The sequence below is a fragment of the Alnus glutinosa genome, chromosome 8 (genome assembly GCF_958979055.1).
Source record: "Alnus glutinosa chromosome 8, dhAlnGlut1.1, whole genome shotgun sequence".
Classification (NCBI taxonomy): domain Eukaryota; kingdom Viridiplantae; phylum Streptophyta; class Magnoliopsida; order Fagales; family Betulaceae; genus Alnus; species Alnus glutinosa.
The window spans coordinates 4,431,091-4,448,170 of NC_084893.1; the positions used below are offsets into that span (position 1 = coordinate 4,431,091).

General features: G+C 35.7%; 1 protein-coding gene across 1 annotated transcript; it reads right to left on the bottom strand.

The window, feature by feature from the left end:
* Positions 1-5,579: 5,579 nt before the first annotated feature.
* LOC133875469 (alpha-N-acetylglucosaminidase-like) lies at positions 5,580-16,845 on the bottom strand. Its single transcript, XM_062313616.1, has 19 exons — positions 16,424-16,845; positions 15,837-15,913; positions 15,315-15,526; positions 15,045-15,166; positions 14,651-14,736; positions 14,325-14,419; positions 13,852-13,933; positions 12,829-12,935; positions 12,660-12,690; positions 10,489-10,606; positions 10,197-10,244; positions 9,664-9,773; positions 8,909-9,011; positions 8,063-8,161; positions 7,354-7,464; positions 6,742-6,974; positions 6,364-6,601; positions 6,198-6,276; positions 5,580-5,948 (listed from the first exon to the last, which is right to left on the bottom strand). The coding sequence occupies exons 1-19, from the start codon at positions 16,649-16,651 to the stop codon at positions 5,701-5,703; spliced, it is 2,427 nt and encodes an 808-aa protein (XP_062169600.1). The 5' UTR covers positions 16,652-16,845; the 3' UTR covers positions 5,580-5,700.
* Positions 16,846-17,080: the final 235 nt, after the last annotated feature.

The window sequence follows — 17,080 nt, forward strand, 5'->3', positions numbered from 1 at the left end:
TGGTGGTCGGTTGCTTGAACGTGAAGGTCGACTGTGCCATTTAAAATAGATCGACTGCGTCTTGCGTCTTCGGAAAATGATTTACGCTTTTAAAAAGCGTAAATCATTTTCCGAAATTTACTAAGCATTTTTGGTCAAACAGAAATCATTTTCCGGTTGACTATTATTTTCGCCCCTACCAAACACCGGAAAATGCCGAAATCATTTTCCAGAAATCATTTTACGCCGAAACAAACGGAGCATAATGACACTTATGCTCCGTTTGTTTCGACGTAAAATGGTTTCCGTCGTAAAATATTTTCGACGAAATCAATTTCAAAAGAAATTATTTTCTCGAAAATATTTTTCGGCGTTTGGTTCACACGAAAAAATTACGAAAAGTGAAAATGCAACTGTCGCCGGAATCCGGCAACGACCGGTCGCCGTCGCCGGAATCCGGCGAACATGTTTGGCCGGATCCGGCCAAAATTGCCGGATTCCGGCAGGACACTTCCTGGCCCGGTCAGATCCGGCCTGATCCGGTCATTTTGGCCGGATCTCGGCGGGATCAGTGGCCGGATCCGGTCGGATCCCGCCGGATTCCGGCCATTTGGGCCAGATCCGGCAGGATCAGTAGCCGGATCCGGTCAGATCCCGCCGGATCCGGTCAGATCCCGCCGGATTCCGGCCATTTCGGCCGGATCCGGTGGGGTCAGTGGCCGGATCCCGGCCATTTCGGCCAGATCGGGCCGGATCAGTGGCCGGATCCGGTCAGATCAGGCCGGGTTCCGGCAGGTTCTCTGTCCATGGCCGGATTCCGGCGGCCGGCGGTGTTCCGGCGGCCGGCGGTGTTCCGGCAACCGGATTCCGGCGGTTGGCGGTGTTCCGGCGGCCGAATTCCGGCAGCCGGCAAGATTCCGGCGGTCGGATTCCGACGCCGGAATTATTCCAGTGACTTGATGATGCCGGATTCCGGTGCTGCCTATTTTCGAACGACCGACTATTGTAGGATTTGGATAGTCAGATATCAAACGTGCGTGTAAGGACAAAGAATATAATTTTGGAAAACGATTTACGGTTTTAAAAACCGTAAATCGTTTTCCAAAAATTAAAGAAGGTTTTACGGTCAAACCGAAAATGATTTTCGTTGACCATTATTTTCGCCCCTACCAAACACCGTAAAATACCGAAATCATTTTCTGGAAATCATTTTACGCCGAAACAAACGGAGCATTAATAGCAGATCATTAAATCACAACACTGAACACCTATTTAACAAATTAGCCTATCGAAAAACAGAAATCATGGGATAAAAATTTTAACAAACAGAGCTGATGCTTTTTTGTATTGACTCTTAAGCCTCCTAAAATAGACACTTTTATAGCAGTTAGCACCCTCATGGATTATTGGAGGTGCCTAGCAGTAACAGATTTTTTTTTTTTTTTTTTTAACCACACTTTATCCTAATGATTTACGCATTTTTCAATCTTGCCGTTAAAGTAAAAAAAAATTGCAATGCACTCCAACCAAGTTTTAAAAACTTTCAATGTTGCCCATCCGTTAATTAAATCTATCATTTTTTACGGAAATAGACCCACGTGTGACGCACGTGGGTTTTTAAGAGCAATTATTTTAGAAATATCCCTAAAAAAATTATTTTTATTAAAAATAAAAAATAAATTAGGGAGTGGCTCATGGACCATTTGAAGGTAGCTGGCCACCCCCAATTTTTTATTTATTTTTTTTAAAAAAAAAAATTGATTTTTTAAGGAAAATTTCAAAAATAATTGCTCATAAAAACCCACGTGCGTCGTATGTGAGTATATTTTTCAGTAAAAAAGGACGGATTTAAGTAACAGATAGGTTACATTGCAAAATTAGGAAACTTTGCTGGGGCCCATTGCAATTTTTTTTATTTTTTATTTTATTTTTAGTGTGTTTGGCATTGCAATTTTTCATATCAAAAGTGTAATTTTAAACCAAATTACATAAAATGTATCATTTTTGAGTGTATTCTAAAATTATGATTTGAAAACGAAAGAGAATTTGCATTTTCAAATTGCATGCAAGATGATGCGTTTTTAAAAATGCACGCCTTAAAAGGCTAAACTAAGATTTTAAATGTCAAACTGCGATTTTATCAAACGTTTAACTGGGTTTCTAAAAATCATATTTTTAAAATACACATTTTGAAATCACAAACCCAAACAAATCCTAAATAACTTTTCTTTTAGGTAAGTATGTTAATAAGTGGCTATAGCGGAATGATTTATTTTATAGTTAATATATATTTTTTTAAGCATCTAACGATATATACGATGTCACATCATTTAAATATGAATTTTATCATTTAAAATTTTAAATAATGTAATATCATATACACCATTAATTATATAAAATTTAATATATATCATAAAATGGATCTCTCCATTTTACTTGATCTAACTGCTACACGCTTTGCGTTGTAAGTTTTGTGTACTACTAATACCATTAGGAAAATTATTATTATTATAAGACTCGGGTGTTAGAATATATAAGGAGTTCAAGCTAGATATAGTTGAAGATTGTAACCTCCTTAGTTGAAGACTATTATCTAATTGTAGTTAAAGTCTATTTATATTATATTATTCTCCTATAAACCTAATTCATAAACCCAATCATACAAATTTTTTTATTTTTTTATCTATTTTATATTTCACATTATATTATCTTTTTGGCTGATCACATTTGGGACTTGGGCACCACACAACAATTTTTCTTTCAAGCCGAAAATTTTGACCAATTACGTTGAATGTGTGATCTGTCAAGCATCAAATCCATCCCGTTGACATAAAGTTTCCTCTCTTAACAATGGATTCCTTTTTCCGGTAGAATAGAAAATCCAATTGATCTATTAAAAAGAACAAGTTTCATCAAAATAAGATCATTGAAAAGAAAATCTCCTATGGAAGAAATTTAAACAACAAAATTGAATTTAACAAACATCTGGCGACTGGCATAGTTTAATTAAGTTGAAATTAAGCTTAAACGTAGACTTTGCGTAATAATCATTTAGGATCATGTTTAAGATCGATTATAATTCGATAATTGTTGGATGGACAGAGATTCCTTTCATTATTCCTACCCCTCTCAAGGCCCTCAATCAAACGGTCGAGGATTCCGGATCTTCGCTAGATACATGCACGTCATGCACGTAATAAGAGCGGGAAAAAAAAGCAACCATACCCATAAAATCGAGTTGACAAGAACAAGATCCATTGAAAAAAATGGGAAGAAATTAAATATCACATATTATTTATGAACACCCAAAAGAAGCAAGCACGCAAAAGTCTACATTTTACACAAGAATAAATGAATCAAGAAAGACAGATCGATATATATATATAGGAAGAGATCGATCGATGTGTGTCTAGAATCTAAAAGTAAACTGGAGTTTTAGTGCTTCTGGGTAGTTTTTTGATACTTGGCCTTGATCCATCGAAGGCCTACGGAGGTCCCCTCCTTCACCTTCTTTAAGCCTTCGGAAGCCACAGCTTTGGTCTTTCCAAGGCCTTCTCCAACCTTCTGTTTGTACTTGGCAGTTGAACCGCCGCTCTTCTCGGTGTGTGCAGGGGCAGGGTCTGGGTTGGAGTCCCACTGGTCAGCCCACGATGTCCCATAGGAGTTGTTTCCTTCCATTGAAGAAAAATTTTAACCTTTCAGAATTATTTGCTCAGAGAGAGAGAGAGAGAGAGAGAGAGGCGTGCAAGTTTTGGGAATAGAATTGCAATGGGATTTCGTCAATTAATCTAAATCTTTTATATTGGTTGCATGGACACTTTCCTATAAGTTTCCTATAAGTTGAGGGGATATAGGAATTGGACCAATCTGGAAATTAACACGGGGGGGAAGGCCATCGAGAAGTCAACGTTCCATTTTCTTATTGTGACAAATACATGAAACGTGTGCTCCTAGGAGCTTCTGGAATTTTCCAGAAGACTTCTTGATCATAGCCTTTCACAGGGAAGCGGTGGATATTAGGTGGTGGCCCAATCTATCTGACGGCTGATCTCCGCTATAGGCCTGGCCTGCGGTTCCTTTCCCCAAAGTCAAGTTTGAACTAAGAGGCTCATCTGCGTAGATTTGGAAGTCAAATTACAGCTCCTAAACCAACCAACTAATTAACAATAAAGAAAAAAGAAAGGTACAGCTTCTAGATGGATGCTGAATCAATGTGTATTTTATCCGGGACGGCGTGGTTGATGACTTCAGGCGCCAGCTAGCAACAAAAATAATTTCTATTTTCATCTCAAACCAGGGCCAGATCAAAACCCCAATTTTATAAAAGGATAATTGCATCATTGGTCCTTGTGGTATACCATAATTACAAATCACTCCCTATGATTTAAAAAGTTTATGGAAGATCATTGTGGTAAATTATAATTACAAATCGATCCCTGAAGTCAAATTCCGTTAAATTTTTTGACAGATTTTGTTAAATACTACATCAGCACCACGTCAATCTAATAAGATGGCGATACGTGTCCATTTGAATAAAAAAATATAAATTTATTAAAAAATAAATAAATAAACCTTTTCTAAGAAAATAAATTTATTAAAAAAAATATAAATTTTTTACAAATCTATATTTATTAAAAAATATAGATTTTTTTTTTTTAAATAAGTTTATTTATTTATTTTTTAATAATTTTTTTTATTCAAATGGACACGTGTCACCATCTTATTGGTTTGATGTGGCGTTGACATGGCATTTAACAGAACCTGTCAAAAAATTGAACGGAATTTGACTCTAGGGATCGATTTGTAATTATTGCTTACCACAAAGACCTCCTATGAACTTTTTAAACCATAGGGAGTGAAAAATAATTGTGGCATACCATATGGATCAGTGGTGTAATTATCCCTTTATTTTATTTTTTTACAAAACTTCACTTATAACTTTGAATTTTATTTTATCATTTTTGAAAAAAAGTAACTAAACTTCAAAAAATATTAATTTAAGGTATTTATTTTTCAATTTTTTTTTTCTTTTCAATTTCAATCGTCCGTTAGAATTTTCTGTTAAAATCTATCAAAATTTACAAAATACTCCTGTGCTTATTTTTTTTAAAAAAAATTATAAATTTTTTTTTTAAAGATTAAGACAAATATTTTTGTAAATTCCGTTAAATTATGACTAACACCAAAATCCTAGCAATTTTTTTTCTTTTTTTTTTTTCACAAAAAAATAGTATTTTAAGAATTTTAACAGATTTAACAAAAAAATTTATCGAACGGTTGAAATTAAAAAAAAATTAAAAGATGAATACCTTAAATTTAAAAAGTTTGTACATTTTTTTCATGAGTGTTGAAACATTATGAGTTTTAAGTAAAGCCTTCTCTTTCCTTTTTAAAATAATGCTAATGTGCCATATAAGACATGCGACAGGTTGATAGTGTTAACATGGTAGGCAATTAAGTTTTTGGACGAAAAATAGTCGAGAGAGTAAAAAAGCTAATAAAACAAGTGCAAGTATCAATTTTGATAGTTTTTAAAACTGAAATAGCCATTTGATAAAAATACAAACCACAAGGCCAAAAGTTACTAGACTAGTAAAGCATGGAAAGAACAGGCAAATATACTAAGAAGGATATTTTGCGGCACTAAGCACCAGTTTACAGATTATTCCTTTTATACAGGAAGTACATTGATCCATGCAATGGCATCTTCATTTGATAATTTTATGTGTCAGAACTTCTCAAATACTTGTTGTAAAGCCACCGGGATGTTTCTAGAGCATTTCCAGTGCTTGCCACTGGGAATGGGTTCCTACTCTTTTGCCAATCATTTGTAAGCTTTATCCACTCCCTCCTCCAATCCTTCAACTGAAAATCATGCCCCTCCTCTAAACTTTCTATCAAGAACTTGAAATATATAGCTGCTCGTGGGCCATAGTAATCTCGTAAAAGTCCACTCCAGTACTTGTTTCCTAAAACATGTATAGGAAAGATAACAATTACATGAATGTATTGCAGAAAATTCCATCTCTCTACAGTGGAATGTTGTAGGATGTAGAGAACAAACCAAAACGTGGCAAACAGGGTAGTTCTCAGATGCACCAAAGAAAATGCAGCTGAATTCCCTATTATAATTTAATATAACAACGAAGCTGATAGGACTACCAAATGGGTCTAAACCTACAGACAAGAAGAACAGCAAGGCAGGAATGTCCGCGTACCGTAATCACGAAGCAGGCTAGCTTCTTTCTCTGTGTTGTCAAACCACATGGTTATTTGAGTTCTTGCATTCCATTCAAACTGTATTTTTGAATGACATCAACTAAAATCAACTGATTTGCAATGTTATTTGAGAAGTAATATGCAACGGGTCGGAGGGATCTAAACCTGTTGTTCTTGTTCTTCACCATGGGCAAGTTTTTTTGCACTTTCTAACCAAGGTCCCAAAAGAAATCCATCATGGCAGGCTAAGAGTTTGTCCATATCTTCCACGAGGTCCAGAAACTTCTGGCTATGGCTGGCCACTCCATGGACATCGTTCAACTGATAGGCTTCTATAATGTTTAAGAATAGCTGGTTTGCATGTTTTGCTAAAGCTTGTCTAGTTAGGTCAACAAGGTCATACCTAAGAACAGATGAGGCATGTGAATATGAAAAGGTAGGATACAATAGAAAATATAATCGTTGTTCAAGTATTACGAGAAAACAAATAAAATATTTGCTATCACACACTGTAGGTGGTTCCAAAACCAAATAAATGCTAACCTGTAAGGGTTACTTTCTGATAGTTCATCTCCACTTGCAATGAAAAGTTCTAATGCATGTATTACTTCAGAAGTTGAATACCATAGATGAGGCTGATCAAATGAATCAGTTATTTCCTCTAGGGCTACTCTTCTTGATACTGATTTTCCATAGTGGTTATACCTTTCTTGCAGAACTGAAATAAAGGAAGGATGAACATCGGGAAATGCCACAATTACATCCCTGTTTTTGTCCTGTTCTCATATCGCTAGGATTTAGATTCAAATGAATATTAATGTGCTAGGCATATCTGTATGCGTAATTGCAACTCAAAAGCATCCAACAAATGTTGAGACAGTAATATGTATAATTTAATTATCAGTCTTGTTCAACCTCTTTACAACTCGGGATAAGCAATATGATACTGTTACATCAGAAGTGGAAATGAAAGAATTACGAGTAATATAAAGCATGCATTGGAGAAACATATTTGGATAAAAGGTCAAACTGATGCATCCTTGCAAAAATTGAAGAGAGTCAAGAGACAAAAGGCGTTTTTCCCCGGGAATTATAAACAGACAGGCTATATTAATTTACAATAAACAACACAAAAGGCAAGTTGGGGGAACTTACATAGGCACCGTCAGTGCAGTTGTAGACAGTGTGATACAATATATTCCAGGCATCTTGTATTAAAGGAACTGATTGGCCATAGCGTCTTTTCGAATATAAGTGAATCCACTTCTGAAATAAGGATGATTATGTGATGTTAATAACTCAAAATCACAACCCCCCAACCCCCACCAAAAAGAAAAAAGAAAAAAAAAAAGGAACATCAAAACTAAAAGGAAAGAAAAAGGTAAGCAATTCAGACTTAGTTAAAGAGTTTATAAGGAAGGACAGTTTTAAAGGGGCTTATGGATGCACAAATTTTTCAGAGCATCTAAAAGCAAATACTTAAACACACCGTACGTAGGAGGTGAATTTACAAAAGCCCAAGCATAGAGAGAAATATAGAAATATATAAATAATATCATAGGTTCAAATCCTACAATGAAATTCTTGAAATTTCTGGGTAATATTTAAACATGGTAGACATAGCTTGGTGCTGCTCAAGGCAATCCAGGCAGAAGGCACAGGTTGCTAAGGACACCTTGTAAAGCCATAGGATGAAATCCATAACCTGTAATGACAGACGGACAAAATTTTGTCCTATTGGGAAGGCTTTCTTTGGTAACTAATTAACCATATCCTGCTTGTGACTTAACTTTACAATTATAAATCGAAATCATAGATTGACAAAATAAGCAACATTCTGTGAGTTGAAAAAACTTAATATTACCTTGACATCAACTTTGTTGTGTCGAAATGCCATTTCAGACATAAGGTCATAAACCACAGGATTTTGTTCGATACCTTCCATTGACATTCCAACACCAACCTTCAGATAAATAAAAAGTTAAAATAAGATATGTAATCTAAATAAAATGGTAAAAAACTTGTGGAAAAGGAAAAGGACTATCAGTGTTGATAACTTCTTTTTCAAAAAATCACACTTGCATGTGCATGTACAAAGTACGGGCAAGAGAGAGAGAGAAGGGTTATGCTGCATTGCAATGATCATGGTTATGTTTGTCCAAGAGTTCTAATCTAGGAAAGGGGCTCCAAATAAAACAATGCAAGGTGTGAGTATCATATATTAGATATTCTAAATAAAGATCAATGTTTAACAACATTCACTTTTCTATATACCAACTAAATGTTGCAGAGTAGAGAGATGAACAGTGAATTTTATACAACACAAAATTGCATGACAGAGTATTATGAAAATTGGAAGTGCTTTATCAGCCAGCCAACCATTTGAGTTTGTCATACTCAATAGAACTTTCTGAAAGCTCATCTAATTCATCATGAAAATTTTGGAAAGTCTAGTTACTTTACCACTCCATCTGGTTTCTGCAATTTCAATCGATGAAATTTCCTCAAGAAATTCAAAAACATTAATGCATCTTAACTGGTAACACTACGAAGAAGATGAGACAAATATGTCACAGCAAATATCAAATGCAGCCACAATGTTGCTTAACAATGACACATGATATAATTGGCATGATGTGGTTACTGAACATTATGAGACTAACAGGATATATCTTGAGGGAACAAGCAAAATTGGAATGGACAAACTTGCCATCGTTGAATTTTCACTTTTACGAGCGTCAACTGGTCCAGATGCTATTGCATCTAAAATTCCATACATCTCAATGTTTGCTGCAAAGTTGTGCAGCATACACCTGTAGAGTAGAAAACTAACAAATCAAACAAGAAACCAAAAGAGAAAGAAAAAGAAAAAGAGAGAGAGAGAGAGAGAGAGAAAAGAAAAAGATAAGGTACCAGAAGGAAAGAGAGAAAAGAAAAAGATAAGGTACCAGAAGGAAAATAATTAACTGAGTACCCATGCTAAAAAAAAAATCATTTGTTTGAAAGCACAACCTCATAAAAAAACTCTCTAACAGCTTAATCCAGAGACATGGATACAAATTAACATATTTCATCAAGGGTGTGTGACTGTTGGACAGAAGAAGAAAAAAAAAAGGTACATAGTAGGACATTGCCATCTATTTAAGCATAATACAGAGTTGTCTTTGGAAGTCTTGCCAAGCAGTTCAACTTTAAGGGTAGGTTATTATTTGGCTGCTGGACCAATTTCATATAGCCCGATTAACATTACCAAAAGGGGAAAAGAAAAAAACAATAGTTTTCATATCAGGATACTAACTAATATGGAAGCCTTTGTAACACTATCACATATTAAACATACTCTATGAACATTTTTGAAAATGATAGAGAGTGGCGATTCATTATGACAAGTATCAAACAAACTAATCCTCAATTAGATATTCATCCTATATATCATAGATAACTATAAATGGAATAATGACTTACCATATGAAGGGAACACCATAGAATTGTTGTGAAGTAGTCCATATAGGTTTCACTTCAGCAAACAGATCAAGGACTACCAGCCTCCCCACGGGAACAGAATGTAAAAGTGCCTGCAAACAAGCGTAGGTTATGTCAAAAGCACAACATAAAAGGGAACTGGACCACGATCATGAAAAAACCTTTTTAGCATAATTTACCCTAAAATATATGAATCATGATTAGATTTTTTTTTTTTTTAGCAATATATATATTCTCTTCTCTCTCCCTAAATTGTTTTCTTCTTTACCAATGCCTTGCGAACTTCGGACATGAAGTCAGAGAGGTCGCCATAACTAGATAGTTTCCATCAAATTATTCAATGTTATGTGTCAATGAACTTCTTATCCTTATTTTCGTTTGAGCTGCAGAGGCTTTTAACACCAATTCTCAGATAATGAGTAAATGAGTTTAGATTGATTACATGCTTAAAAATGAGAAGGCATTAATAACTAGAAAAGAAACACGAAAGAAAGCAAGTATGTTATAGGCATAACCTTCATTTGTGGAGGTCTCCAAAACGGATCATATGAAAACAGCCACCCCTGGGGAAAAAAGAAAAAGAAATGTCAGATAAAAAATTGAAGTTAATAGTAAATGGAAAGCAACTCTAGCAACTTAACAATATATGAGAAACCAAGGCCAAAGTGGATCCATAATTTAGAGGATATGCATGCTAATTTCAATTCAAATATAAACAAAATCAGAGTGAAAAAACTAAATTCAATCAGAAGGTCAAGGGAAATGACTGCATCCTAGGAAAACCTAAATCAAATGTAATAATTCTACCTGCATAAGCCAGACAGCCTCATTATCACCACTTTGCATTCCCCTAAATATTGCAGCACCTAGTGAAGAGATATACTCTGGTTCATCTACAGGTGGAGTGTTCTCATCAAAAGTATCACTGGAGTAGGTTCAGAAATCATTACACAATATAATTAAACTTCAAGGAAGATTATTTCAAATTTGCACTGTTTAATAAACTTAAATAAAAATGTATTGCAGCATATTTTCAATTCAGAAGAATGCACCGCTGAAGAGCAGCTAAATTAGCTTACTTAAAATAGAAGTACATGAGGTTCTGAACCTTAATGCATTAACTTTGACTAAAGAATCCAATGACTTAACTATTTCAATGAATGATACATATCCAACATTTAATGAAATATTCTTAATCTAAGCCTCAAATGGTGGTATTAAACTTGCTAATGAAAAAGTTACAACACTTGGGTGCATCTACCTTAGATGATTTCATCACTATCATTTCTCGAGCAGTGCCCTCTGAGCTGTGTTTTTTAGGTTCATGAATGTATGCTACTGATTTATTTTGTCACAAAGACAAGCTAGGGTTTCACCGAGAACTTAGAAAGCTTAACGAGATTGAGTGAATTCCTCCTTGCTAACCCTTCAGGGGATTTGTATGATATTTACAGAAAACCAATTCTGTTATAAAAGCATGTATGCTGATAGGTACAAATTACAAAACAAATGTGATATACAATGATACAAAAACTGATCATATCTAAATATCCTTATCTCTAAGATCTTGTAGGCCATCTTCAAAAGTGTTATCTTCATGAGTCGTTAGTATTTGAACTTGAGTAGAGTTCTGCCTTGATTGCAAAATATCTTCAACACGCTCCTCAAATTCAATGGTAAGGAACAAAGTGCAATATGGCCAACCGAGTGGAAACAAGAGGCTTTGTGAAAATGACAACCACTTGGTCTTTGCTTGAGAGAAAACGAACTTAGGCAACTTTGTCATGAACAAAATAGAAATAAATCTCAATATGTTTCGTTCGTGCATGGAAAATTGGATTAGCAAACAAGTAGGTAGCATCGATATTGACACACCAAAATACAGGGCAATGAGGTTGTGGAATGCCGAATGTTTCCAGGCGTTGTTCATGGCTCAACAGATGGCCATATAACTCATCAAGAGTCATTGGATCAAGTCTAGTGGTAACAGAAGTTACCAAAGAATCATATTGTGTGCTTAATCCACCAAGCAAATAGGAAACAATTTCACAATGCTGAAGAGGCTAATGAAAGGCCGCAAGTGTATCACCCAAGTGTTTCACTTTTTGAAATTAATCAGTGATAGATAAGTTGCCCTTCTTGATGGCGGAAAGATGGTAGCAAATCTGCATAATTTGCGCTTGTAATCGAGAGGAAAACATAAGATTGAGTGTCTCTCAAACAACATGTGATGTGGGCAAGCCGACCACCAGAGTAACCGGAGATTTGAATAAGGAGGATATAATGGTCGAAAGTATGATTTGATCTTGTTGAAGCCAGGACATAAAGGCAGGATTGGCCATGGTAGTTTGAGTACCAACAGAATCTGCGACAAGAATGGTCTGAGGAGGAGGTGTGATGTAATCATCGAGATATCCAAAAAGCTGTTGCCCTGTAGATAGGAAACCAATTGAGCCTTCCAAACAAGAAAATTATCTCGGGTGAGCTTAATAGACATTACATGATGAATGTTGATTGGTGTGACAATGGAAAAGGATGGGGATGGGCTGTTTGTAGCAGATGAGGTGGAAGATGTAGTGGAAGCCATGAAAGAAAACAAGAGGGACGCATGTCCGCTCTGATACCATGAAAAATTAGAAAGCTTAACGAGATTGAGTGAATTCCTCCTTAGTAACCTTCAGGGGATTTGTACGATATTTATAGAAACCCAATTCTGTGATACAAACGTGTAAGCTGATAGATACAAAACAAACGTGATTACAATGATACAAAAAACTGATTATGTCAAACTCCTTATCTCTAAGATCTTGAGAGCTATCTTCAAGAGTGTTATCTTCAAGAGATTTATCTTCATGAGTCGTTAGTGTTTGAATTTGAGTAGAGTTCTGGCTTGATTGGGAAATATCTTCAACATTCTCAACAATAATAAAGGTAAGAAAAAAAGAATTATAAGAGTAGCAATTCAGAGAATATCTTACCAGTTGTATACGTGACCGGTCCTTCCATATTCTGACCAAAACAGCAATTCAAAGCATGTCAAAAAATTAAAAACACCAGTCTTTGGCACACATGCATGTAAGACCCTACTACTTTCTTATGCATAGACATACGTAAAGAAGGGGAAGAACAGGGACCAAGAGAGTGCACCTTTCAGTTGTTGCTCTATAAATGCTCTCCCAATCTCAATAAACAGGGGATCGGTTGCATCAAGAAGATAAGTGCAGCACCACTTAAGGTCACTCTCAACCGAGAACCTGAAGCAGGATCAAGAAAAGGAAGATGAAGTCTTCAGCTTTTACTGAACGGATAAAAGCTACTCATACATAAAATATGAGTTCAGAATTTGATATAGATTCCACTCTGTAGATCTTTTTAATGATACAGCAGCTAAATTTTAGTTCTTCAAGCTCCATGTCTAAGGTATCAGCTAAATTGAATAGAGAAAAGCTATATATCATATTTTTATCCCATAATGTTGACATGACAGTCACAATTAACGCATAGAATTTTATTTTATTTTTTAACAAGGGTTGGTTGAAATTGCCATGTTAACATTGTGGGATAATTGTGAAATAAAAATGTGGCATAGAGACTCTATTTAATATGAGGCCTTAAGGACTTCTATGATTCTCTAAGGTATTAGTTTCTATAATCACAATAAATAACAAAGTCCTTTACGTCAGACATGTCCAACCTATGTAAAGTTTTTGATCCCCAAGTTTTTTACATGATGAGAGTCCTTTTTACTCCACTCCATTCCTTATATTCTTCATTTGTTCTTGGAAAGGCTCTATACTCTTCCAACAATCTCAAAAGATATTTGGAACATATACGAATGTAATTATATCTTTGAAAGTCCTGAAAATCCCGCTTACAATTTCGGACCTTTTCTGTTCACAAGGACAATAAAAATACATCTGTCAAATTGTTCAGTATCTTTGTATTTGTTGGAAATGGTTATGCCATCAAAGAGATCCTCTGAATCATATTCCACTCCCTCTGAATTACTAGAACCAACCTGAGTGGCAGGAGTCACTGGAAACATGTATACAATCTCCTATATTAGAAAGTTTCAGAAAGCAAGCAGTTATTGCATTATTGCATTCCACTGCTATTAGCCGAAGGCATAAGATGTTAGTTCACAAGTCAGGTTAGCAAGGCACTACTTACCAATTTCCCAAACGTGTTATCTTTGCTGATGGAAATATATATTTCAATGCCGCAGGAACATTTCCAGAAAAGGCCGGAAGAACTGAAAAGCAAAGTCTGCATGCATTAAGTACTATCCACAAAAGGTGAAAATGAAAGTATTCGGTAAATATATCATTTTCCAAGTTAAATTTTTTTTTAAAAAAAATGTAAACATGTTCAGAGAATTTTATAGGAGTGAATCTAAGTCATTTTAGGATTTGCTACAAATCGGCATCAAAGCTTAATGATCATTTTTTCCTAAATATACCAATCAGTTTCTTGATAATGAAATGACATGGTGATGTGAAGATAATAAATGCTTGATACCTTATAAACTAATCAGTTACACTTTCACTGGTTCCACTACTATGATAGACTTTGGCCATTTCAACCATAGAGAGTAATTCAAAATCAGGAAAAATTACGACTAGATTTTAAGGAATCATTTGCACCTGGAGTCATTCCAAGTTCAAACATTCTGGCAAGAATTTTCTTCTGCAGAATCAGCTGTTGATTCAACCAACTATGTGGTAGTGGTCCACCCCATCTGTGATAAAGATATTGTAAGTTAAACAAATTGCAAAATAAAAACTAAAGAAGTTACAACTGGGAGTTATTGTTTTTAGGGATTAGGACACAATTAAGATTAAAATTAAATAAAAAGAAAAGGGATGTCAAGTTGTTGAACACAAACAAGAAGAAAGGAAAACTTTCACAGGTCAGAAATTAAATTACCTTAAAAAACATACAAATAACTAAACAAGATCTACGAACTTACCCATGCAGATTTCCCATACGTGACCATGCAAGAAATCCAGGGCCTCCAAAGAAATCATCCAAATCCGTTTTGCTTAAATTAAATTTCTGCTAGAGGATTAAAATAAATAATTAGAAGAGTAGATATCTGGAGGTGCTAAATTTATTTTTACACAATTCATGACTCATGAGTTAGTACCAAGCTTATCTGAACATAATGAACCGACTAAACAATGTACCATAAAGAAATCATATTTACAAGCTAAAATCATAGAAAGATTGTAGTATCAATGTTGCTGGTAACAAGATTTTTCCAACAAGAAAACATAAGCAGACAAAAACTCACTGAGAGACTGAAAGATTAAATATTTCAAACTCATAGGGAAAACTGCATAAAGCCAACCGCAGGAAATCACCTGGAAAACCCTCTGCCAAATAGCTTCTTGTCCTGTAAATGCTAGTGGGAAATTGATACCTTGGAGAGCCATCCAATCAATTTCCTTTTCCCATCTTTTCCAGTCCCACCAAGCAAAAGAATCTTCCAAAAGTAGACAAAAGAAAATAAAATAAAATCTATCAGAACACAATTGAAATTTGAGGCCATAAAACACTATAAATGATTCATAATAGTTTCAGTCTCACAAATGTTACAGAAAAACAAACGCTATTCAAAACAAGAATCTTACAGCTAGATGCAACAGCATTCTGGTAGTAGTTCAAAGGAACAGGTCTCTGGACCAAGATACCAGCATCTTTAACACGGGGAAGCAAGCCAGCTCTAGGTACTGAAAACAGCTGCACGCCACCAGTTTTATCCCAAGATATATGTGAACCACACCAATACTTCAAATACCAGTGCAGACCAGCCAAAATCTCCACTCCAGTGACCCCAGAAATTCTAGTTAAGCATTGAAAGTCACATGTTATGTGTCAACCGGATACTCTTGATTATTTTCGTGATGGTATTTTACAGGTCAATATACTACATAGATTTACATGCATTTATATGTTTGAGTGAGGGCATTAAAATATGTTGTTCCATATTCAACAGATATAGACTCCCCAAAACAAAGCAAGACAAGAGAGTACCCGGCTTTCCCAATTAAAGCATCACAAAATATTTAGAACAAATGGCCAAGTCAGCATAAACAAGCAGAATAAACAATTCCATGGAGACAATCCATATATAGTGGATGACGAAATCTCACAGAATTTCTGGATCCCCACGCTGAATAAAAGAAGGATTGTTCTTGATCATAAAGCAAGACTCACCACCACATTGCTCCTATTCAAAATAAATGAATTGAGTGAGAGCCTCTTCTTAGTAAAAAATATATTAGAGAAAAATGTATCATTATGTGGAGTATACTAGAAGCAGAGCAGAGGATATCCTGATCAAGACGACTAAATTTAAACACAACTTCTCAGATAAACATCAATCAACAACTACATTCTGCCTTTCATTTTCAATGTCAACAATCAATTTACAATCTAATCATATTTACATTACATGGACATATCCACACATGTAAATGCGCGCGCAAGTGTTCTTTTCTGTGTATATACATTTATATAAAAAAATTCTTAAATTTTTTGCTTCAATCTTTAAGCAATAGAACGGAGCAATAAATTTGAACTAGGCTAACTTGAGTGAAGTCTGACAAGTAGAAGTAGTTTTAGCATTTTTTCAGGCTCGAGATGCTGAAACCTCAAATTAGCTATCCTTTCTTATCCTCAATTTTCTCGGCGGCCAAACACAGCACAAAAGAAAACAAAATTTACGAAAATAAAAGACCTTGGAGACGATTTGGAAGTCGAAGCTGGAAGAATGAGAAGGAAGCAGCCGATGGAGAACGGCGCTAGCCGCGGCCTCCTGCACCGAGGGAGGAGCTCGCTCGCGGTCCTGGAGTTCGAGAAGCCGCGAGATGTAGCCGACGCCGATCGTCGACGAGCGAGCCAAGGAGAAGAAGGTGCAGAGGAAGAACACAAGAGTGAGAGAAATGGCGGGAAGCTGGGAGTCCATGGTTGGTCATGGAGGCGAAGCGAGAGAGATCGAGAGAGAAATCATTTATAGAGAAAGTTTGCATGGTGACGATAGCAGAGAAGGAGAATCTTTGGGGAGAGAGAGGGTTCGTCGGGTATGAGACAAATTTGAAGGCCGGCCGTCGGCCGAGAGCGCCAAACGGTAAGAGTTTTTTGGTTTTGTCTTTCGTTCTTTTTTTTCTTTTTCTTTTTTTGGTGGTCTTGGTTGGTTCTGCGCGAGCCTTAGGCTTGGGCTGAGTTCAGCTTTGATCTTTCATGGGCCTTAACAAGATTGACTGGGCTTTGGCTAGTGATGAAGATCATCTCATGAGGGCTTTGTTTTGGCTGCGCATACTTCAACCAAAAACTTTTTAGTTCAACCTGTCGTGGCGGAGGCCTTGACAGCTTTTTTTTTTTTTTTTTTTGTTGA

What these genes read in the sequence shown, in the direction of transcription:
- LOC133875469 (XM_062313616.1), bottom strand. Translation starts at nt 16,651, where the DNA reads ATGGACTCCCAGCTTCCCGCCATTTCTCTCACTCTTGTGTTCTTCCTC. An exon ending in GGAGACCTCCACAAATGAAG is followed by an intron (nt 9,774 to 10,196) that starts GTTATGCCTATA and finishes GCTTGTTTGCAG; the next exon opens with GCACTTTTACATTCTGTTCC. An exon ending in ACAACAAAGTTGATGTCAAG is followed by an intron (nt 7,465 to 8,062) that starts GTAATATTAAGT and finishes TCCTTATTTCAG; the next exon opens with AAGTGGATTCACTTATATTC.